At 41.5% G+C, this 25671-nt stretch overlaps 1 protein-coding gene across 1 annotated transcript in view; it reads right to left on the reverse strand.

The window, feature by feature from the left end:
* Positions 1-25671, reverse strand: part of LOC124620854 (RUS family member 1) — a 122321-nt gene that overhangs the window by 25111 nt on the left and 71539 nt on the right. The window contains exon 6 of the mRNA XM_047147098.1: positions 24887-25086. Within this exon, the coding sequence (XP_047003054.1) occupies positions 24887-25086 (200 nt within the window). The remainder of the gene's footprint in view (positions 1-24886; positions 25087-25671) is intronic.

The raw sequence follows: 25671 nt of genomic DNA on the forward strand, positions 1-25671 counted from the left end.
TCAATCAGGGCAGAGCTGCAGCTTACAAAAGAAAGATTCTACCTTTGCCGACCATCTTTTAACTAAAGACCACTTATATAATGTAGAATGTGAAGTTTTACATTCAGTTAAGAAAGCAAGGAAGCTGACCCTTCCATAAATCAACAAATATGTGATGCAGAATGTCAGCTTAGTATTAAATGACCAAACTCAATTTCCTTTTTTCCCTCCATTAAATTACGTCTTAGTTATACATACTGTATTAAAATTGAATATTCAACTTTATTTTTTGTTATTTTTTAAATCTATCCGAACATAAAAACCTTCAATAAAAAGTTTTTGATGGTGCTGAGCTATGGTCATACAGTATTTTTTGAAATAATACATCGCCATTTGACTGTATATTACTGTATTTTTCTTCTGTACAATCTATATTGCAGCTGTACGCCATTACCGAGTACAATGTTCTTAGACCGTTAAAATCATACTCTTATGTACTGTGCAGGATGACAAACACACAGTTCAACACATGTGGTTAACATTTATATAAATCGTGCAAATTAATGTCTTGCAACACATTGTTGTACAAACGCATCATATCTGGTAAAGTCAACCACAGTAGGTAAACAAAAGTGTCAGCTTTCCTTTTTTAGTTAATGTAACTATTTCTGTGTAACAAAAAACAACGTAGTACTTCCCTTCGTAAACATTCTACATGTCATCATTTTTTCCACCTTTTGTATCTTCTGTATAAATAATATCTGTGCAAGCTGAAAATAATTTTACTGGTGTTTGCAACATTCAGTTGTTACCTGACAATAGCTTAAGAATCTGAAAGTCAGTTGGTGACCAAAAAATATAATCATCAGAAAATTGGAATTTCCTATCTAATATCATAAAAAACTGTAATATGTTCTAATGGAACTGTGTTCAAACTAGAGGATTTCTTTGATATGCAACTCTCCCACCATGGGTGTGAAATTATCCTGTGTATCATCTGTGACCACGAATGTCAGATCTGCTTCAAAATCAACATATGGCCAGAATGTTGGGAAATAGTATCTTGGACCCCTACATGTTGCCGGACCCATTGCCTGTGTGAAATGATTGTGCATTCTCACAAACAAGTTTCCAAAACACTAGAAAACATTCCACTTCATGTTTGTCAGAGGTTGTAGTTCTGACATGATTTTGCTAAAAGTTCAGAGAGGTATGCCCCAGCGAGTCACCAAATCTTTGAAGATGCAGAGAGGTAGCTTCAGGAATTGACTCTGAAGACTATGTATGTGTGTGAAAGAAATGTTGTCACTGGTAGCATATACAAAATATTAAAAATGGCTGCTCTTACTAGATGTAATATATACGTTTAACATCTCCAAGTTATAAAATTGTGTATTGTTTCAACCTATGGCACGAAATTCATTTTTAGCTGATTATTACGCTCCATGAATACTTCTGACATGTCCGACCAACAACTGTTATGTCCAACACCAAAAGAACTATAGTCATAGGATATGTATCATTTAAGAAATAGTGTATACCACACCATTATTGTGCAGACCAGAATTAGAAAAAAATAAATACTCTCAGACACACTCAAACTTGATTACTGAAATGCAAAACTCTGTCTGTTGCACCAAATAAGTAGCTCAGCTACACAGTATTCAATGAAAATTCATGTCATACATGTGATTACTGCAGAAGAATCTAGAAGTCATCATAAAACTGGATGCATAAAAATGGCATTTTGCAGAATGCACAGAAGAGTCAACTGGTCACCTTTTCAAATAGCAGGAATTTTACAAGATATTAGTAAAAGCGGGGACCAGACAACATCAAAACAGAACAACAATGCCAACAGCTGCGTGTGACACTGAGTGCTGGGAAACTACAGCCGGTGTGCTAGTAAATAAGGAATACAGATCTCTGTGTATGTTAATGAAGGAAATGAATGGGTGGGAAGAACCATAGTGCAAAGGAGAAAGCCTACATGTCCACTGAAAGATGCTAGTTGGAATATTCTGCAGAAAGGAATCATCAGCAAAGATACTGGTCAAAGCACACATATGACGTACACCAGAAGTCAACCAGTTATGTAATGGGAGTCTACAGAATGACAGTGTTACATAAATGATTAGGATACTGCCCTGGGAAAATGTTGCACAAAGAATGGTAACAGCCAAACTTGGGGGAATTTACCACCTTATATGGGAGGAGATATACGGGAAGATATAGGACATAGGCTTGTTACTGAAGGGCTGTATACGGGAAGGAAAGATAATCAGTACCAAATAAGTGTGAAGTCATTGAACAACCAACAATTGAGATAAATACTCTTTATGTCAGAAGAAGACTAATTACAGTGCAACAGTTTATCAAGGATACACTCAGCTCATTTACAGAAACTTTCCCTAAATTTTGACACCTGGTCCAGCACTGGAAAAACCCTAAAGGTTTTGGAAAATAGGATAAGTCTAAATTTAGTTTCATCTCCTGCATAGAAAATCATATAACAACACTATAGATGTAATGTAATTATGTGATGTACAAAAATCAAGTTCATACATTGGCAACAATTATTTTTGTTAGCAAATAAAATATCTATACCTATACTGAGTGCATGTTTGACCCTGACAGATTTGGCAAAAAAGCCACCACTGTAGTCTCCACTGTTTACACTGGACTACATTGGTTTTGGCTTCAATACAGGCTTCAGCATTAGCATAAACTTAAACAATGGCATAAATCTCACATCCAGATGCACTCACTCACCAGGTACAAAAGCAACCTTGTGTACAGCAGAGCACCCCCTGCCCCCCAAGCACATACACAGAAGGATCTATCCAGTTATTTTTATAATGAGATAATTACTATGGTAAGATAGAGCAGACTGTTGGGAACACTGGAAAGGGGAAGTTAAAGTTTTAATCAACGAAAGTGGAGGCACTGTTTGGTGCACAACACAGGTTATTGAAACATGTCAATAGATCTGGTCCCATATGGAGATAAGGATAACTGTCTTGACTGAGAGCTGTATACAAAGACTTGAAACCTTTATCAATAAATCAGAAAGCATAAAGGATGATTCATGAAAGAGATTTTTAGGAGATGGATGGCAAGCAATTAAAAAATTCAAACAAAGGCTTCAGACAGACAAAATAGCACAGAGGACAAATTTAAAGGCACTGATAAAATGTAGAAGATATGAGCAGCTGGTTAGCCACTGCCATTAAAATATTAAAAATAAATTTGGTATCAAAAGTCACCGGAAGGACAAGGAGGCCATGTAGATCCAAATTTCTAAACTGAATGCAAGTTGTGTAACGAAAACTTGAGAGAACATAAGCACTACAATAAGAGAGAATTACATTAGGTGATACAGCAAAAGGTAAAGAACCTGGAACTAAATTTTAATCTTAAGTTACTGAAACTGTTTCTGGATGTCAGAGAAAGCTAATGGAATATTAACACTAGGATGAGGGTTACTGACCCAACATCTGTCTTTATGATGACACATGTAGAACAGTTGGACACACAAGAAGGACTTCACAGTGATACACAGAGAGTCACATAAATGACCTGCTGTGCATAAACTTACAAATAAATTAGGGAGAGTGTAGAACTTCTCCAGACGAACTTGGAGGTGGTACAGGGAAAAACTGGAATGCATTTGAAAGAATGCCAGAAGAAGAAAGACACATGGGAAGAGCTTAAATTTTGCACAGCGGGTCCCCATCTTTAAACTCTACGGTGATGTCCACTCAGCACTATTTTTAAAAGAATTTCATACAATATTTTCTGTGACATGGTCAGAAAAAATAAATTAGATTTTTGGTAAGCCACCTACAGCATGCATTCCAGTAGGGCAGGCTGCATAACGAGATATCAGTAATTCAAAGAATCTGATAGGCTCTTCAAAGCAAAGTCTTGGTCTGAAGTCTTCCAGGAGAAACTAAGGTCCCGTCCTTTCTTTGCATGGAATCTCAAGCATATCAATTAGTTGTACGAAGAAATTTAAGAAAGTCATTTGTTCGGAATTCTGATGAACTCTGAATTCTGAAATTCGATGGAAAAACTGCAACCAAGTTAGTTCTCTCTTGGACTACCTTGAGTAGTTACTCAGATTAATAAAGAAATATAACAGGCAACATGGAGGGGCAGTCCGTATGAAACCCGCATATCAAACAATAGCTAATGTGTTAAATTTAATCAGTCAATAAGGAAAAGTGGAATACTGTACTTCCCCAACAGTCAGTGGGAAGAAAATATGATAGTTTCAGAGATGAGTTAAAACCAAGTTTAGATCAAAAGACATCATTGTGAGTTCACTAGCATTCTCCTCGAATCACTGTAGCATGATTATGACTTTGAGACTGGCAGTTGCCCTACTGAAAGACATTATCACTGACAGGGAAGGTAAATAGGCATGAAGTAATGCAGGCATTTCATGATAATGTTCACACAGTCCAAGCTGTTATGGTACCTTTTGATTACTACCACAGTTCCCATGGACGCCCAGATGAATGTCCTCCATGGTATGGTACTGCCTCCACTGGCCTGCATCATTGGAATGTTGCAGAGTTAAAAATGCCATTTATGTGGATGATGGTACGTGACACTGAATGATGTGTTCCAAAAAACATATGCCTGCATCAGCAATGTCAGATCTGCCACAGAACACCCTCCTGCTTTATAGAGTGGGTGAGTCTCTGACCTACACATCTGCATCTACATCCATGCTCTGCAAACTACCCTGCAGGCCTTCTTCCTGTTCCATTCATGTATAGATTGTGGGAAAAAAAATATTGTTTAAATGCCGCTGTGGATGCTGTAATTAATCTATTCTTATCCTCACACCCGCGCGCGCGCGCGCGCACGCGCGCGCCCACACACACACACACACACACACACACACACACACAGAGAGAGAGAGAGAGAGAGAGAGAGAGAGAGAGAGAGAGAGAGGCCAGACAAACCCCTAACCCTTCATGCTGCCCTTCTCTGTATATGTGTAATATCTATGCTAGTCCTATTTGGTAGGGGTACCACATACTCACTCCATTTCAAAACCCTACAGTCCGTTACACCAACTCTTTAATACTGTAATCATTGTATATTACATTTTTTTTCATTGTAACACGCACAAATTTACGTTTCTAAATATTTAAAGCAAGTTTCCTATATTTGTATCGCTTTCAAATCTCATCAAGATTGGATGATTTTTGCATCTATTTTTAGACAGTACTTCATTTTAGATAACTTACCCATCTGCGAAAACTCTGAAGTTGCAATTAATATTGCCTGTAATGTCATTAGCATGCAACATGAACAAATAGGATCCCCACACACTTCACTGGGGCACATCCGAAGCTACTTCCACATCTCCCAATGACTCTCCATCCATGATAACATGCTGCAGCTACTCTATCAAGAAATCCTCAATCTAGTCATGAACTTTACTTTGTATCGTGTATGATCATACTTCTGATAATCCGTATAAATGCTGTACTGAGTCAAACATGTTTTACAATTCGAGAAATACTGCCTCTACCTGACTGCCTTTATTCATAGGTTTCAGGATATCATGTGAGAAAAATGCGAGTTCGGTACATATGATTTATTTTTTCTGAATTCATGTTGGATGAGATGGAGGTGGTCATTCTGTTTGAGACACTTCATTCCATTTGAGGGCAGAATATGTTCTAAGATTCTACAGCAAATGTGTGTCAAGGATATTGGACGGTAGTTTAACACATCAGTTCTGCAGTATTGACAGTGTTTATGATGCCTGCGCACCGGGCACATCACACACTCCACACATCTCAGCAGAATATGTGGCACTTATGCATAAAGTCAGTAGATGCCTCCGCGAGGCGCTCTCCACTAAGGCTTGCCATATTCATATCAATGGTGCTAGCAGAGTATGTCCTCTTCACTTCTACTGACTGCATGCAACTGTACCAGTCTTTTTAAAATGTCGCACACCTTGCTCTGCCTCGGATCTCCAAAGACTCACAGTGACAATACAACTATGATCATTGTACAATGTTACTGATATTCAATGACAATATAAAACTATTTGTGAAACAGTGTGGAACAGACAACCAGTGACACTAAAGATATGTATTAGTTTACTTTGTCGCACATGTTGTGAACATGTGTTGTGTTTTAATCATTTATTACATGTTTGGAGTGTTCAAGGACTGTCCAGCAACCTCAAACAACCTATGGACACAATAGGCATTTCTCATGATGAGGGCAGGATAATGATTTTAGGATGCACAGGATATAATTAATCATCAACCACTTGAGACAACATCAAATTAGTCAAAATGGCAGCATTAGAAAGTAACTAATTTTTTTCCTTGTGTACTTAATTTCTGTATACAACAGCAACCACATGAGAGCCATCACTCATAACAGTTATTAAGTTTTCATTGCCAGGAAATATCAACATTACTGTTGGTCATTACTAGACTCCTGGATGCACAACAAGCCAAGTAACCAACTACAACCGAAACACAAAATTCTGGGGGCCAGGTGCCACCTCCTTCCTTTATTCCTACCGAGCAAAACATGAGGACTGGACAGGGTATGAACTGCAGATGTAGCAACACTTCTCAGTCTACAAAATCTCAGATGACTCACAGCATTCTTCCTTTTTTGTGGACAGGGATTGAAATAATGTGCCTGTGTTGAAAACTGTTCCCCCTAGTAGAACCCAAACCCTACCTAGGAGAGAGTTGTTAGTAAGCTAGATGAATCTTTGGATTCCCAGGTCCGTATGGCTGCTGCTCATTTCAAGATATTTTGTATGTGCCATCACAGTAATCAATCTTACAGGGGATGGGTTGCTGAACTCAATGGGATGACTAGGAATTGCAAATTTAACTGTGCTTGTTGAGCTTTATTTTAAGACAAAATGCTTTACAATGCAATTATTCAGAACATTACTGACAACAGAATATGGGCTGAGATTTTCAAGCATTGCAGTCCTCGTCTCACTGATGTACAAAGGATTTGATGCAGTGGACATCCGTCACTGAGTAACATATTCGTGAAGTAAGAACTTTAATTGTAATTCATTACAACTGATGTGGATCTTACTTTACAATTCCTCACTGATGCACTTAAAGTGACAATCTCAGGAAGTGCAAGACTTCCTGGAGCTACACTTTATGTGCCTGTTGCAATGAAGACCAAAGACAGTTCTAAGAGGGCCCAGTCTCGAGTGGCACATGTTGACAAAAGCCGCAAGCAATGGCATATGCAGGGCATAGGGTGCCTGGCAAGTTTTCCAGCAATTTCGTTCACTCTGAAGACTTTTGTTCAGTGCTACATAATGAATGACTGCAAACACTGTGTTTCTGCTGCATAGAATGCTGATACTGCCTTAAGTCAGGACATACACCACAAGTGTACCTGCTAAAGACTCACAAAATAACTTCTGTTCCACACAAATGTAGATTTGAGAAAATGGAAATAAATGATGATGTCAGAAACTGAATCCTCACCCACTCCTCCTGGCGATACAGACAGGAACTGTATATGAGCAACCAAACACCAGAACAATATCTCAAAAATTTGGAATCACTTTCTGAAGTTTTCACTGCCACAGGAATGTTCATTTTTTCAATATGTGCAGCGAGCTACCTTAATTTAAGTATTAACTGTATTTTTCTTACTTGTCACTTCTTCTTCAGTGTGTTTTTGCTTTTAGGAAGCTTTAATTGTCGAGTGCTAGTAATAGTGTTCCATAGATCTCATGTTTCTTTTGAATACAGTCAGAGAGAGACCCTTTAGTCAACCATAGTGCCAGTAGTGCTAGTGTTTGTTTTCAATACAGTCCAGAGACAGGTATTGCTATTTTCATTGTTTTCTACAAGAAGTGGCTAGCAACCGCAGTTTAGTCAACAATCAGCCGCCTTTAGTGAATTAGCAGTCTAGTTAAAAGTTGATTAACTCTCTACAGTAAATTGATTTCTTAGGATGGATAGGATGTGTGACTGCTGTGTACGGACACAGGAGGAGCTGACCACTGTTCGCGAACAGCTGAACGTGTTGATGCCTGTAGTCAGCCGTCTTCAGGCTGCTGCCATGGAGTGTAGTGGCAGTGAGGAGTCTGGTGCGTCGCATGGTAAACCCCAGGTGTTACATGCTTCACCCACTGTCCCTGCTGTCGAGACATCTTCGTGGGTACCGGGCGTGGTTGGGCCACCCTCTCCCCAAGGGGAGCGGCGGGTTCAGTGGCGTTCGTGACGCACGAGGCGGAGGGTCAATGTGGAGGCTGGCCTTGTGGCATCGCCCACTCTGCCTGTAAGTGGACATGTGGCCGCTCCTTCAGCAAGGTCCAAGCAGGCACACGGGGGGGAGGGGTTTATTAGTTATTGGGAGCTCCAACGTTAGGTGGGTGATGGAGCCCCTTAGGGAAATAGCGGAAAGGTCGAGGAAGAAGGCCGGTGTTCACTCTGTCTGCTTGCTGGGGGGTCTCATCCGAGATGTGGAGGAGGCCCTGCCGGTGACGATAGAGAGCACTGGGTGCACCCAACTGCAAATTGTTGCTCATGTCGGCACCAATGACTCCTGCCATCTGGGTTCAGAGGTCATCCCCAGTTCGTACAGGCGGTTGGTGGAATTGGTGAAGGCGGAAAGCCTCGCTCGCGGGGTGGAATCAGAGCTAACTATTTGTAGTATCGTTCCCAGAACCGATCGCGGTCCTCTGGTTTGGAGCCAAGTGGAAGGCTTAAACCAGAGGCTCAGACAATTCTGCAGAGATCTGGGGTGCAAATTTCTCAACCTCCGCTATCGGGTGGAGAAATGTAGGGTTCCTCTGAATAGGTCAGGCGTGCACTACACGCCGGAAGCGGCTACAAGGGTAGCAGAGTACGTGTGGAGTGCACATGTGGATTTTTAGGTTACAGAATTCCCTCCCTAGGCCAGACAAGACGCCTCCTGAGATGCGGCACAGTAGGAGTAGGCAAAATGCAACAGGGAATAACAATATTAATGTGCTAATAGTAAACTGCAGAAGCGTCTATAGAAAGGTCCCAGAACTGCTCTCATTAATAAATGATCACAACGCCCATATAGTACTAGGGACAGAAAGTTGGCTGAAACCAGACGTAAACAGTAATGAAATCCCAAACTCAGATTGGAATGGATACCACAGAGACAGGCTGAACTGTGAAGGGGGGGGGGGGGGGCATGTTTATAGCGATAAGAAGTGCAATAGTATCGAAGGAAATTGATGGAGATCCGAAATGTGAAATAATTTGGGTGAAGGTCACGGTTAAAGCAGACTCAGACATGGTAATTGGATGTCTCTATAGGCCCCCTGCCTTAGCAGCTGTTGTGGCTCAGCACCTGAAGGATAATTTGGAAAATATTTCGAGTAGATTTCCCCACCATGTTATAGTTCTGGGTGAAGATTTTAATTTGCCGGATATAGACTGGGAGACTCAAACGTTCATAACGGGTGGCAGGGACAAAGAATCCAGTGAAATTATTTAAAGTGCTTTATCTGAAAACTACCTTGAGCAGTTAAACAGAGAACCGACTCATGGCAATAACATATTAGACCTTCTGGTGACAAACAGACCCGAACTATTTGAAACAGTTAACACAGAACAGGGAATCAGCAATCATAAAGCGGTTACTGCATCGATGATTTCAGCCGTAAATAGAAATATTAAAAAAGGTAGGAAGATTTTTCTGTTTAACAAAAGTGATAAAAAGCAGATTACAGAGTACCTGGCGGCTCAACACGAAAGTGTTGTCTCAAGTACAGATAGCGTTGAGGATCAGTGGACAAAGTTCAAAACCATTATGCAATATGCGTTAGATGAGTATGTGCCAAGCAAGATCGTAAGAGATGGAAAAGAGCCACCGTGGTACAACAACAGAGTTAGAAAATTGCTGCAGAAGCAAAGGGAACTACACAGCAAACATAAAATAGCCAAAGCCTCGCAGACAAACAAAAATTATGCGAAGCGAAATGTAGTGTGAGGAGGGCTATGCGAGAGGCGTTCAATGAATTCGAAAGTAAAGTTCTATGTACTGACTTGGCAGAAAATCCTAAGAAATTTTGGTCTTATGTCAAAGCGGTAGGTGGATCAAAACAAAATGTCCAGACACTCTGTGACCGAAATGGTACTGAAACAGAGGATGACAGACTAAAGGCCGAAATACTAAATGTCTTTTTCCAAAGCTGTTTCACAGAGGAAGACTGTACTGTAGTTCCTTCTCTAGATTGTCGCACAGATGACAAAATGGTAGATATCAAAATAGACGACAGAGGGATAGAGAAACAATTACAATCGCTCAAAAGAGGAAAGGCCGCTGGACCTGATGGGATAGCAGTTCGATTTTACACAGAGTACGAGAAGGAACTTGCCCCCCTTCTTGCAGCAGTGTACTGTAGGTCTCTAGAAGAGCGTAGCGTTCCAAAGGATTGGAAATCCTAAGGAAATGCAATCCGAAAACAAAGGAAGTAGGTTACAGTACGCTTGTTCGCCCACTGCTTGAATACTGCTCAGCAGTGTGGGATCTGTACCAGATAGGGTTGATAGAAGAGATAGAGAAGATCCAACGGAGAGCGGCACGCTTTGTTACAGGATCATTTAGTAATTGCAAAAGCATTACGGATACGATAGATAAACTCCAGTGGAAGACTCTGCAGAAGAGACGCTCAGTAGCTCAGTACGGGCTTTTCTTAAAGTTTCGAGAACATACCTTCACTGAGGAGTCAAGCAGTGTATTGCTCCCTCCTACGTATATCTCGTGAAGAGACCATGAGGATAAAATCAGAGAGATTAGAGCCCACACAGAAGCATACCGACAATCCTTCTTTCCACAAACAATACGAGACTGGAATAGAAGGGAGAACCGATAGAGGTACTCAGGGTACCCTCTGCCACACACCATCAGGTGGCTTGTGGAGTATGGATGTAGATGTAGAATATTTGGAACATCTCAGAGCACTTGGTTCTTGACTAAGATTACTGGGGCCTAAATATCTATGGGAACTACAAGCAGTTCTACAAAAATTTAACTATTACATTCAATTTATTTTGAACACAGTACAAGTTGCTGCTCCTTTCCATTGCTTCTGGCATGAAAATGTTCCTTTCCAATGAACTGGATAAGATGAATGATCATTTCATAAGTTGGAAACTGCATTGTTTAGTTGCCCACCTCTTATTCATTTCGATCAGCAGAAACTGGTAATGCTTGCCATTGATGCATCATCACGTAGAAAAAGGGCAATTTTATTTCGCAAGGTTTGGAAACAATGAATGCCACACAAGAATTATGTGTATAACATTGAACAAGGTCCAACTCAACTAAAGTCAGCTGTCAAAGGGAGCCTTATCCACCATATATGGCAATACAAAATTTAATCAATATTTGTGTGGCAGAAAATCTTTTCCCCGACTTATCATGTCACTGACTGTCCTTTTCCATTCAATGAAAGTAATGCCTGATTGTACAACAAAGAAGCTGCAATGTCGGTCTTTATTCTTTTCACTTACCAATAGAAATTCTTAATTTCCGTATGGCACAGCACACAAATCATACACACTCTCTTGCTTACCTACGGAAAATGATGTGAAATGTGACATTTCAGAAGCTTCTTTTCTTTAAACTGATTGAGCTGCTTCACAAGCACTGCAAACTTTTCCACTGACCATCAAGGGATTGCAGGAGCTACTGCAAAGGATCAGTCACTACAAATATTCAAGTACTAAATTCAGACAGGATAGCCTCTTAGTCAGTTTCAGATGCATTAGTGGGCAAATACCATGCAAAACCCAACAGCCTTTCTCTTCACAATGATATGACTTCTAGAAAGATATGACTTCTCTGAAAGAAGCTGCGTAAATGTTCAGTCAGATCTTGATAAGATTTCAAAGTGCAACAATTGGCAACTTGTTTTAACTGTTCAAAAATGAAATTGTGCACTTCACAAAACAAAACAACATAATGTTCTATGACTTTAATATCAATGAGTCACTGCTGGAATCGGTCAACTTATACAACTTATACAAATACTTGGCTGTAACACTTTGAGGGTTACGGAATGGAATTATCACATGGGCTCAGTTGTGGGTAAAGCAGGTGGTACACTTTGGTTTATTGGTAGAATACTGGGCAAGTGCAATCAGTCTACAAAGGAGACCGCTTACAAATCACTTGTGTGACTGGTTCTAGAATATTGCTCAAGTGTATGGGACCCATACCAGATTGGACTAACAGGAGATACCGAATGAATACAGCCATTGTGTAACTTGGGCAAACAGTTGTGCAATGGAGTGTGACGGTGTGGAAAACGTTCATGATACAGCCGACTAGCAGCTCTTCCATTACGAGAAACAGGAACCTTCACCATGAGGAGGCAGGACTGTGGTGCTCCACGGTGATGCCACACTCCCGAATTTGAAGAAGGTGTACTGCGTTGCTTTGAAGATAGCCCATAAACGGGTTCGCAAACAATTGTGCGTGCAATGGCTGTTAGTCACAGTACCGTCTCGGACGTCCTGCATGAGCAACAATTACATCCGTACCATTTACAAACGGTACACAATATGGGTGCAGCAGACTTTCCACATCGCGAAGAAAGCTCAGAAGGCTTTCTACACTGTTCCTCACAAACGTCTTCTAAACAAGTTGTGTGCCTATGAAATATCACCTCAGTTGTGCAACTGGATTCGTGATTTCCTGTCAGAAAGGTCACAGTTCGTAGTAATAGATGAAAGAGAAATGCGTCACCTTCTGCACACGGTTCCTGCACCGCTGCATTGACGCACCCCTGTTTCCACGTCGAGTTCTCTTCACAGATGAATGTAGGTTCAAAAGGGATTGTGTTCTGACTGCTCGAAACAGCCATGTCTGGGCGGATGAAAACGCTCACACCACGCATGTTCAGGGATTTCAAGACAGGTTTGGAATTAACGTGTGGGCAGGTATTCTGCAGGGTCATGTGATTGGACCATACCTCCTCCAACGCAAATGCGTAAGTAGTAACGGAACGAGTCAGTATTCTTTTCAAATGGATTGCGACAATTGTACTGGGTCATGCCTAAGTACATTCCTCACGTGGGTGTGGATGAGATAATCATCTGCATTGAAACTGTAGTAGAACAGAAACGATACGTTTCTGGACATGGGTTCCTATTCAAAATGTTATGTATTCACCACCCTCTACATGTCCTAGAAGTTTGTAACGGGAATTTCCGACAGCCAAACATGTTTCATTTACCATCCCCTATCTATAGCACCATTCTTTGTTTTTAAACCTATTATATAGAAGTCTGTCTTTCTTTAGAAAGTTGTTTGCAGTGAATGTATAGATAGCATGGAGGGTCCACCCCATCACTAACTATTCTACTAGGTTCATATCTATCAAGTGCATGGTCAACTATTCTTATAAACTGAGCCAAGTTGTTCTAAGTGCTCCTCTTGGGAGCTAAATGTTTCAAGTTCCTGATCGAGATAGGAGACTAATGCCTCTTTATGTAGATTGCTGAAAATATAAAACCATCTACTTGTTTTAGTTGCCCTCTGTACTTTGGTAGTCATCAATGATACAACTGCCTTATGGTCACTGACATCAGTTGCAATGAGGTCATATCTATTTATTACTATTAGATCTAATATCTTTCCATCAAGAGTTGAATTTCAAACAATCTTTTCTACATAGTTCTCAGAGATCACAGTTAGTAATTTTGCTGGTTGCATTGCCACTACAACCACTTAAAAAACTGTAATTTTCCCAACTTATGTTGAATCATTAAATTCTCCTCCAGTAATGACAGGATTATTCGGAAACTTGTTTAGGAGTACACTTAGATTTACCCTAAATTTTTGGTTACATCTGGAGGTGAGTGGTGGTTAACAAATTGTAAGTTTATGCCCACCCCTGGTACTGAATCTTACCCAGACAATCTCACATGCAGTTTCAATTTCTATCTCGGAGGATTTGAGCTTCTTACCAACTGTGGCAAATACACCACCCTCATTTAACATTAGCCTATCCTTTAGATATATGCTTTATTTGTTCCTCAACTTGCTGCTTTTAATTTAGAATTTAAACAGTTTCCTGTATATAATATAATGTGAGCTCCACAGCATTTTAGGAGCACTTCAAACTCATACACTCCTATTTAAAGGAAAAGATTTCTAGACACAAATTCTTTAGGAGGAGGAGTTACCAGCAGAAGTCAATACACGGGAGCTGACACATCTCTACTGTATACTGAAATAGTCTAAAAGAGCACTGAAATGTCATGACTTTTAAAGAAGAGAAATGCCTTTCATAAGTGGATGTGAAAAAGTGTATTCACTGAGAACAAGCATAATAGTGAAGTATGTATGCAAGATACAAATTAAAGATCATCAGCCTTTCTTTAAAATTCCATATATGAGACCATTGACATTATGAAAAGTTGGTAGAAGAAGAAGAAGAAGTTGTTTCCAACAATGCCCAGAACTTAGTGATAACAAACAACTTAATTTCTTTACCTCGACAGGTATCAGCAGAAATATACCAGGGATCACGTTATGAATTTCTGAAATTAAATTAATTTGAGTAAACAAAATAAATCATGGTCATCAAGCAGAGAACGTACGAGTGAATTTCAGAGTATTAAAGACAGCTACACAAATAGCTTGATGTGTCACCTTTATTCTGGATACAGGACGAGGTACAAAGTGTTTCAAGAGACAGAGTGGCCAAGAAATGAAATATGTTTGGCTATAGATTCCACAAGCAAAGTTCAGTATGTGTCAACACAATTATTTAATAACAAAGTACTCTGTAATGGTGGTAGTATTGGCTATTTAAAATGGCATTCTCACCTTGAGGAAACAACTGCTATACAGGCCATAAGCCATTAACATCTCTTATGAGCAATGAAACTGTTAAGACAGCAAATTTACTCGCTGGCCTTGTATTCGCAAGAATTTCACATTTAAGTAGCATAAATATTCAGTTTTAACTAATTAACAGTTGCCCTATCTCACAAGGACAAAAAGTCTACCCCTATGAAGTGAAATACATAAAAAAGTGATAACATGTCTCCAATTATTGTCCAAACTGTTGAATAGATTACACAACATAGAATTGACAATTCAAAATTATGGGGAATTTTTTAATTTCTGAAAGTTGCATTTATCAAACGGAAAATGAAAAGCACATATAAATGTTAGGTACCTGTCGATATGGAGAAAGTAAAAGGATTTAGGGAAGGTGATAGAAAATTATAAAGAGGCACTATCAAGCTGTGAATGGGAAATGTGTTCCCCTATGAAAGAGGGAATGCTGTTTAACATAAGATCACCCTGGAGTGGGCGCGCCGATTTTCATAACACAAGCGAGTCTGTGGAGTGCTTTGTACATGTCTAAAAAATTCCTGTTTTTATATTACCATGATTAGAATGTGTAAGATAAACTGTTGTAACTTGCTGATCTTTCAAAGTGCTGCCGCGCAGTTGCACACGTCCTCTACATGCGGCGCTGCCTGCCAGCCATGCATCAGCAGCGTCACCTAAGCGGCCAGCCAGCCAGCGGCCGCTAGACTCGGACTCAGTTATGATTTGACTGTTAAAGTGTACACATGTCTTACTCTGTTTACACTATCTGTGACTTTCATGTACTGTGTCTTCCTTGAAATATATTTGTTCAACTTGAAGTTATAACAATTAGCGACGAGGTAGTGATTTTTCTTTTCCACCGTTGACCCACATGTTTCTATGGCTACTTTAGAGCAACTATTGCAGGGTCTCATAGAACAGCAAACGCTTCTCACAAATGCGATTCGTGATTTTGTCGCAGCATCAGATGCGGGGCATCTCTTGTTGTTGTCTCTACCTCCTTTTCCTCCTTACGAAGAGACGGCGAAAGACTGGTCTGATTATGAAAAACGTCTTCGACAGCACTTCTTGGCATTTCATGTCGCAGACAAACAAATATGTAAGTCTCTGTTTCTCTCATGGATTTCACCTCAAATGTATCAGTTGTTGTCGCAATTGGCTCCTTTGAAAGATCCTGCGTCTTTGTCCTTCGCTGAAATGTGCTCACTTCTGTCTATTTTCAAAAGCAAACACATGTGGTAGCCTCTCGTGCTGCCTTTTATCATTGTCAAAAACAACCGAATCAATCCTATCGCGCATGGGCTGCTGAACTTCACGGCCTCAGTAGAAAGTGTCAATTTGTTACTAAAGTTCCCAAAGAATCCCACGCCGATTCCATGGTACGGGATGCTATTATCCGATTGGCACCCGACAAAGAAGTTAGGCAATGTGCCCTTCAGTTGGCAAATCCGACTCTAGATGAAGTCCTATCCATCGCTCAATACTTTGAAATTTCTTGTGCCGCTGGAGCGCAAATAGAGGCATGGGGCGACGTCAGGGAAATACAACCTCTGTGCGATGTTGATGAAGCGTGTGGTGTGTCCCCGTCGGCCGACGTGGCCACAGTATGCTCCCAAGCGCAGCCTCGGCCTAAGCGTCAACAAACCTCTAAGAAACTGCAACAAAACCCACGGCAATTCCCTTCATGTCCGCGGTGTTTTACGAAACATTCACGAGAAGATTGTCCACAACTTTGGGCTGTGTGTCACAAATGCAAAAAAAAGGGTCATGTGTCATCCGTTTGCAAATCCGACCACATAGATGATGTTCATGAACATGACGCTGATTCTGATTCTGTGTTGTCTGTCAATTGTACTTCTTCCCTTCCAGGGAAGTTATTCCTCATTTGGTCGAGATGTTCGCATGCAGGTGGATACTGGTTCTGCTGCCACTACCATCAATTCTCACACGTATCTTCAGTCGGGTTCTCCAATCCTGTCACCTGTCACTAGGCAATTATGGACATACAATAAACAGTAGATTTCTCTCTTGGGACAATTTGATGCTGAGGTATCTTACAAATCTGTCGTTCGCACTGTTCCAATATTTGTGGTCGACCATAGTGACGCAGAGAATCTTTTTGGTTTCGATGCCTCTCACGTTTTTGGCTTCTCCATAGATGACTCTGTCAATATCGTCTCTGATGCTATTCCTTATGCTCAATTGGATCCCTTGCCAACGACATTTTCGTCCCTTTTTTCTCCCGGGTTAGGCTGCGCAAACGACTTTGAAGCTCAAATCACGCTCAAAACCACTGCTCGGCCTAAGTTTTTTCGGGCTCGGACCATTCCTGTGGCCTTTCGTGATCAGGTCAAACGGGAGCTGGATCGTCTCACTGCTTCAGGGGTCTTGCTTCCTGTCACTTCCAGTGAGTGGTCCTCTCCTGTCGTTGTCATTGCTAAACCAAATGGTGATATTCGTCTCTGTGGCAATTTCAAAGCCACTGTAAATGCTCAATGCTTTATCGACACTTACCCTATGCCTTGACCTGAAGAGTTGTTCACTAAACTTCCTGGGGGCCAGAATTTTTCTAAACTTGACCTGTCAGAAGCTTATCATGAACTTCCTCTCGACGCTGCTTCCCAGCAGTTTCTGGGCCTTACCACGCCTTTCAGCCTCTATCAATACCAACGATTGCCATTCAGGGTTGCCAGTGCCCCGCTCTCTTTCAGCGATTCTTGGAACAATTATTGCTCACTGTCCCTGGGTGTATAAATTACCAGGACAACATTGTTGTCACTGGCTCCACCACTGACGAACATCTTCAAAATCTCCACAGACTTTTTCATGTCTTAGAGACTGCCGGTCTTAAGTGTAATCTTCAGAAATCAAACTTTTTTCAGGCATCTATCACGTACTTGGGGTTTCCAACTTTCTCGGGATGGTATTCGTCTGCTTCAGCAAACTGTCGCTGCGATTGATACCCTTCCTCGCCCTACATCTGTTAAGGAACTGCAGGCCTTCTTGGGGAAAATAGCATACTATCACAAGTTTTTACGATCTGCTGCTTCGGTGGCTCAGCCATTGCATCGCCTGTTGCATAAAAACATGCCTTTTCACTGGTCCATGTCACGCGATGCGGCTTTCCAGAAACTGAAGACTATGCTGAAACAGGCCCCGTGCCTGGCTACTTATCGATCTGGCCAACATCTTGTTCTTGCCACGGACGCCTCTCAATACGGGGTCGGTACAGTCCTTGCGCACCGTTTTTCTGATGGTTCTGAACAACCCATTACTTATGCCTCCAAAACGCTCATGAATGCCCAACAAAAGTATTCTCAATTGAAAAAGAAGCTTTGGCCATTATTTATGCTCTTCATAAGTTTGGCGTTTTTCTCTATGGATCCAAATTTCATCTTGTTACGGATCACAAACCACTTGTTTCCTTGTTTCATCCATCAACGTCACTTCCCGACAAGGCTGCACACCGCCTCCAGCGTTGGGCTCTTTACTTGTCTCGTTTCAATTACGAGATTCATTTCCAGCCGACGGCTCAATATGTGAATGCTGATGCACTGTCTTGCCTTCCCATAGGTCCTGATCTCGCATTCAATAGGGACGAACTTTCGTGTTTCCACCTGGATGTTGCCGAGCAGCGGGTTGTGGACGGGTTCCCCATCACCGGGGACTGGCTGGCGGCTGCTACGGGTTCTAACCCTACCCTCTCGCGGGTTTTATGCTGTATTCAGAAGGGTTGGCCAGATAATCCGTCCACTAAGACTTCTGATCTGTTGCGGAACTACTACGCTCTGCGTTACTGCCTCACGGCTAGGGATGGTGTTATCCTCCTTTCCACCGAAAATGCTTCGCCGCGTGTTGTGGTACCTGTGTCTTTGCGTGCTTTGGTCTTGCGCCTCCTTCACCAAGGGCACTGGGGTGTCTCTCGCTAACTTTCCTTTCATTGTCCGTTGCACGTCGCCTACCACAGCGGCAACCACCAATGCTCTAGCTCGCATTTTCTCTTTGGAAGGCCTTCCCTCTACTCTTGTTACTGAAAATGGTCCGCAATTTGCCTCTTCCGATTTTGCGGATTTTTGTGCCCGTCACAGCGTCATGCATGTCACGGCCCCTCCGTTCCATCCACAGTCAAATAGTGAGGCTGAACGACTGGTCCGCACATTTAAGGCTCATATGAGGAAACTCCTGACTTCTTCTGCTGCTGATGATGCGCTTCTACAATTTCTGGCTTCTTACTGTTTCACCCCCACGGGCAACCACATCCCGGCTGAGCTCTTACATGGCCAACAGCCCCGCACGCTACTTTATCTTCTGTGGCCTTCCACTTCATGGCCGCGGGTGCCTTCGCTTGGCCGGTTCACCACCGACGACCTTGTATGGGTACGGGGATATGGCAGGTGGCCAAAATGGAGTCCTGGCCGCATCTTATGACACCGTGGCCAACGCCTGTATGAAATCCAGATGGACACAGGTGTTGCAGTGCGTCATTCAGATCAGCTTCGGCCTCGTGTGCTGGCAATGCCTATTCCGGATGCCGCTGCACCACCTTTGGTTCTACCTGACGCTCGGGATACTGAAATCTCTCATTACTCACAACACAGCCCTCTCACCATTATATCAGTGCCAGCACAAGAACTGACACCGCCAGGAGACATGCCCATGCAGGAACCAGATGACCATCATCTGTCGGAGCAACGCTACTCGCCTCCTTCTCCTACGGACGCGGACACATCGCCCATGTCTCCTGTTATAACAACCGGACTTGCTGCAACGGGCAGATTAGTGCACAGGGCCCCAGCAGATTCGACCCCCACGTCTCCTGTCATCTCAACCCGTTATCATCGGGGACACTTCCGTCCGTATGGGAAGCCTCCTCCTCGAGACTTTAAGGCCAGCCAAACAACACCTATGGACGTTAGCAATCTACAGGCCACCTCCATCAGGACCTGTGCAAAAACTTCAAAGCCGGCCGAAGTGGCCGTGCGGTTAAAGGCGCTGCAGTCTGGAACCGCAAGGCCGCTACGGTCGCAGGTTCGAATCCTGCCTCGGGCATGGATGTTTGTGATGTCCTTAGGTTAGTTAGGTTTATCTAGTTCTAAGTTCTAGGGGACTAATGACCTCAGCAGTTGAGTCCCATAGTGCTCAGAGCCATTTGAACCAAAAACTTCAAAAGGGGGGAAAAGTGTTGTGACTCGCTGATCTTTCAAAGTTACGTGCGTCCTCTACATGTGGCGCTGCCTGCCAGCCATGCAGCAGCAGCGCCACCTAAGCGGCCAGCCAGCCAGCGGCCGCTAGACTCGGACTCAGTTATGATTTGACTGTTAATGTGTACACACGTCTTACTCTGTTTACTTGATCTGTGACTTTCATGTATTGCGTCTTCCTTGAAATATATTTGTTCAACTTGAAGTTATAACATAAGCCACAGTTTAATCGTAGTTTAATTAAACAAAGATTAAATAAACGTATATTATATGAGCTAAATCACTGTTTAATTAAACAATAATAAAATAAATTTTCATTGTATCACTTTGTTGGCATGTCCAAGTGTTACCCCACACTAGTGACCTACATGGAGCATCAACAAGCGCAGTGCAGCTGCATCAGATCCCCGCCAACTGCTTATTCGATTATTAATTATCTCATAGACAACTAATTCACTTTAGTGTAGTGCTGCTAGCTCAGAATCTGCAGCATTTTCTTACAAGGATCTTAAATTTTTTCTCACCTGGCTCGCTGTTTGTATTTTATTACAGCTGCTAGCTTTGATGCATGACAACATAAACTTATCAATGCACTTGCTGAAGCAATAATGAAGGAATAAGTATGGGCTCACAATTGTAAAACAACAATGGAATGGTACAAGACAGTGTTATTTCTGGTTGGCGCACTTTATATGTAGGAGCGTCTGCTCAGAGTTAAGACTACAATGTGGTGTTTTCAAACTGAGAATTTTATGGAGAAATTATTCAGATTAGGTGTACAACTGAACTAATCATTAGCCTAAGCAATCAATATTGTTTGTACAAGCCAAAAAAAAAAAAAAAAAAAAGAAAAAAAAAAAAAATTGAAAAAGCTAACAGTACAGAGCAGGTTGGTTGGTTGGTTGGTTTGGGGAAGGAGACCAGACAGCGAGGTCATCGGTCTCATCGGATTAGGGAAGGATGGGGAAGGAAGTCGGCCGTGCCCTTTGAAAGGAACCATCCCGGCATTTGCCTGGAGTGATTTAGGGAAATCACGGAAAACCTAAATCAGGATGGCCGGACGCAGGATTGAACCGTCGTCCTACCGAATGCGAGTCCAGTGTATAACCACTGCGCCACCTCGCTCGGTCCTACAGAGCAGGCAACAGACTACATCAAAATAAAGGTAAGAATAAATATACACAAATTCATTCCACACTTCAACAAGAATATGCTCCACTATCTAAAGATGCAGTGGACTTAAAACCAGAAAAAATAAAATGATCTGTTTTCATCTCAAATAGTGTAGAAAAAGGTTGCTTTTTTAAGTGAACAGAATATGATCGGAACATGTCACACAACACCACAACCAATAACTCCATCATTTGCCAAAATGTTCCAGATGGCAGGACTGTCCAAGCTTTACCAGCTGGGCATTGGAGGCAAGAGGAAAAGAGGAATACTGGACCATTTGTTATGATGGCATCTGACCACGTCAGCACAAAAAAGAAGAGAATCAAACATAGTAAATTAAAAATACAGAAAACAGCAAATGACAACAAGGATATGTCTCCAACAAATACATCCAAACTTCTACACACAAGCAACTTTTGCAACCAGAGGTGGTCAGCCTTGCATTCAGGCTGCATAGCAACTGGACAAGACATCTGTCAAGACCAACAGCACAACATGAACTGCCAATCTTCTATATCTGATTTTAGACATCTCTTTAGTTTATACTCAAAGAAATATGGTTTGTTCTCTGTGTTACCACTTCATTAAGAATGGTTTAAATCACACACACATGGAAAACCATTTAACAATGAATGTTAATAAAAGCTCTGCTCCATGGGTGGAGAATGATAGGGAAGTGGAAGGAAAAGTGAAGTAGAATGGAAAGTTACTTCATCTCATGGTATGGTTCAAAAGTGGTTTACTAAATTTATTTCTCTGGATATAAGTGTGAGTATCTGGGACGCTGCCAGTGCAAATTTCACAGCTATCATCTTAATTTTTATATAGCTAGCACCCGTCACTGTTGTAGTGACTATACAGTAATGGTGACTGACAGAAGCAACTTTGAAGTGCTTGTTATCATAGCAGTCATCCCTTCCCGATGTGTCATCCCTCCCTGATGTTGAGGGATGGTGGCACACACGTTAAAATATTGCACCAGTATCTTCCACGGCACTACTACCCCTGAAGTACAAGCGTGCTTGGCAAAAACCACAACTGAAGAAATGATGATCTACAATACTGGGATGGGATGATTAAGTGTTTTAACATCCTGTTGCTGATCAGGTCATCAGGGACAGAACACAAGCTCTAATCAGGGGAGGATGGTGAAGTAAAATGGCTGTGTACATTAATAAAACACCATGACGTTTGATTTAAGCAATTTTGAGAAACAATGGAAAACCTTAATGTGAGTGGATGGGCAAGGATTTTTAAAATCACTGCCCAGTGCTAGTCCAGTATGCACACTGTGATAGATAAGTGCCAAGGAAAAAAATTCAGCATAATTTATCCTGTAAACATCTCCTGTTCAAATCTGTAAGGAAGTTTCACTGAAGTTTATTCAGTATTTCCATTAGGAGGGAGGGAAGGAGGGCAGGGGGAGTGGGAGGGGGAGTAGGAGAGGAGAGGGGGAGAGGGGAGAGAGAGGGAGAGGGAGAGGAGAGGGGAGGCGAGGGGTGGCGAGGGGAGAGAAGGGGGGACAGAGAGAGAGAGAGAGAGAGAGAGAGAGAGAGAGAGAGAGAGAGAGAGGGGGGGAGGGGGAGGGGAGGGGGAAGTTGTGTTGTCATACCAGTCACTTTTATCATAAACTCTCTCTTCTGTCCATGTACATCATCATTTACTGCCGTAAGTAGTGCTCCAACATATTTCATTTAGCTTCTTTCATATCATTATCTTTCTGTCTTATTGTATGCATGGCTCACAATGAGGTGATACTAAATGCGATGCGACTTGCCGAAGAACAGGAAATAAGACAGCAAGAACCATGTTTCTGCTTCTGGTTAATTTGCAATCATGAGTTCTTCCTAAAAGGATGTTATTGTGGGATATCATCATTTAAAGCTTAGAAAACTTAAGAAAGTGATGGAACTAGTAGAATGCGCCCATACAATGCTATAAATATGAAACTTAATTCGGCTATGGTTTCTCGTGAGGTCTGTCAACACGAAAAATTATGCGAATTCTTCATAATGAGTCCAGACCATTTCCACTTTTTGAAGCAACCTCCCTATATAGTTTCAGCTACTCTGACAAAATAAGATACTACTTTTTGCTTTACTCTTTCTCGTGTTGGGAAGTTACTCATTACAAGAGGATAAGTTGTGCGTGTGAATTTCATTTAAAGTACCATCATGAAAAGTTTATTCTTTGTATTACCACCTAGAATGGTGCTTTATTCCATGTGGTGCATTTATAAATTATGATTGCAAATTAATAAAGGTGGGGTAGTATTTCCACAACTGTTCAATTTTGCAAAGTAATATACGATTATCTTGGGGGAATTCAGAAGAAGTGTTACTGGATCTAAAGTGAGATCAGTCACTACTGATGGTGTAGCAGTGAGTGGTGAACTCAGTGTAGTCATAGACAATGTGTTTGAAGAAATGGAAGATGCCCATGATGATAAGAAAAATTCCAATGTGTCCTCCTCGGCTTCATCCATCTGCAAATTCAGTAACATGAATACAGCTTTCAGATCTGTTTTACACCTGTCACAAAATTCCCTGAAATCAGAGAGCATAGACTGAAAAAACATTAAGTCAGCACATTAGCTGATGCCTCCCTGTGTCTACGATTTCCAGCTTAGGCTTGTATCGGCAGCACTCGGTAAAGCTACGGACTCTGCATAGCAAGCATGCTACAGCAGGTAGCAGTAGTGTCACACATTTGCCAACCTCACCAAGGACAATCGTCAACATATCTCGTGTTTCTTTCTCAAGAATGGAAAGATGTACTGCTCTCCTTCCACCACTAAAACAATTTCAATACATTACACAGCAATCTATGACCTAAAACCCACCAATGTAAACTGGCCAGCAATTATATTCTTCACTGCAAATTTTTCAAAATATGCCTGGTGATTTACTTATTTGTGACATATCACAATAACTATGGGCAATAATGAAACAAAAACCAGTTCATTATCAAGCTGTAATACCACATTGTCAGAGGCATAAAAATCAACTTTTTTGTTTACTGGAGAGTTTCCTCAAAGTCAAACAAGGAAGCCTGCATATCACAAAACACACTTGCATCACAAAACAGAGGTTTTTAATTCTTTACTTGAAAAGTAAAAGTTTTACTGAAATACTAACAATAAAGGTGGATGTGAAACAACTGTTTTGAGACACATCTGATGACTTGAAATTTCCCTCCCTTTGTATTAAGAAAAGTTCTTGCAGCAACAAGCACTCAAGTGTTGTGCCAGGCAATCCAACAGAGGTGACTCTGTGTCGCAAGATTGTCGGCCCACTGTGAACTAGTTATGTTGGCACTATTATGTTTCTACATGTTCCATCGATGCAGGCTGCTTCTGCGTCTCATCACAAGTCATGTCGCATATTGTGTCATCTCAGTGTGAACCATGCCTTATGTCTGACATTATCCCAAGATCAACGTCAGTTAACACCAATTAGTAGTTCAGCAGGTAGGTTAACAGTTTACTGTGAAACGTCTGCTGCTAAGTTTCTTTTACTAGCGACAATAATTAAGTTCTGTATACATGTTTTCATATATGAGATCTTGATCGTGACAACTTGTGACACATGGGATGGCCCCTAATGCCACCGCTTTGCACATTGCCCATGATTAAAGTATGCACAATATAACTCTTTACTCACCATTAATAGAAAAGCTAAGTTCCCGTCTGTTGACATTTTTTGGTGACTCAATAATAAATTTATTACCCTCTTCTTTCAACGTATCAAGAATGATGCAATATCTGGTATGGTTCAGTGTTGTCAGTGTCAGGGACTGTACAGCTTTGAAGTTAGCATAAATGTGGATGATGGTTAAGAGAGCAAATATCACCCACACAAACCTGTAATAATATGTTACACAACAGTTTATTCAACTCTCTCCCTATATTAAGATAAAGCACTAATTAAATTCAATGTTATAGCCAATGACGAAAGTAGATACATAATCCCCACCCAAAAAAAGTTATCAACGGACTTCTAAATGTAAGTTACACATCTCCCAAGCTATGACCATTGTACAACAACTGTGGCTCATAGTCAGAAGAGAGTAAAAGTTCAGAGTTTCCTGCAGAGACTGTTCTGCTGCAGTGTGAATGACAGTGTGCATTTCAAGGAGAGAGGAAAAGGACACTGCAACTGGAAACATACTCTAAAGTTGAACTACGCTAGACAGTAACATTCTTGTAGGCAAAACTTATTAATTACACGTGGATTCACTGTGAAAATCTGATAGTGAAACAATGAAAGGCCATAGTGACAACGGCTACACAGACATGGGTGAGGCTTACCTGGACAAAAGGACATTGACACTGACCACAGCCAACAATGTGCAGTAAGTCTTTTCATTCAGCTAAAAGAACATCTGGGAGGAAAGAGATTTTGCAACAATGAGTATGTTCACACAACAGTTCTCGAATGGCTCCCTG

Source organism: Schistocerca americana, chromosome 1 (assembly GCF_021461395.2).
Source record: "Schistocerca americana isolate TAMUIC-IGC-003095 chromosome 1, iqSchAmer2.1, whole genome shotgun sequence".
NCBI classification, from domain to species: domain Eukaryota; kingdom Metazoa; phylum Arthropoda; class Insecta; order Orthoptera; family Acrididae; genus Schistocerca; species Schistocerca americana.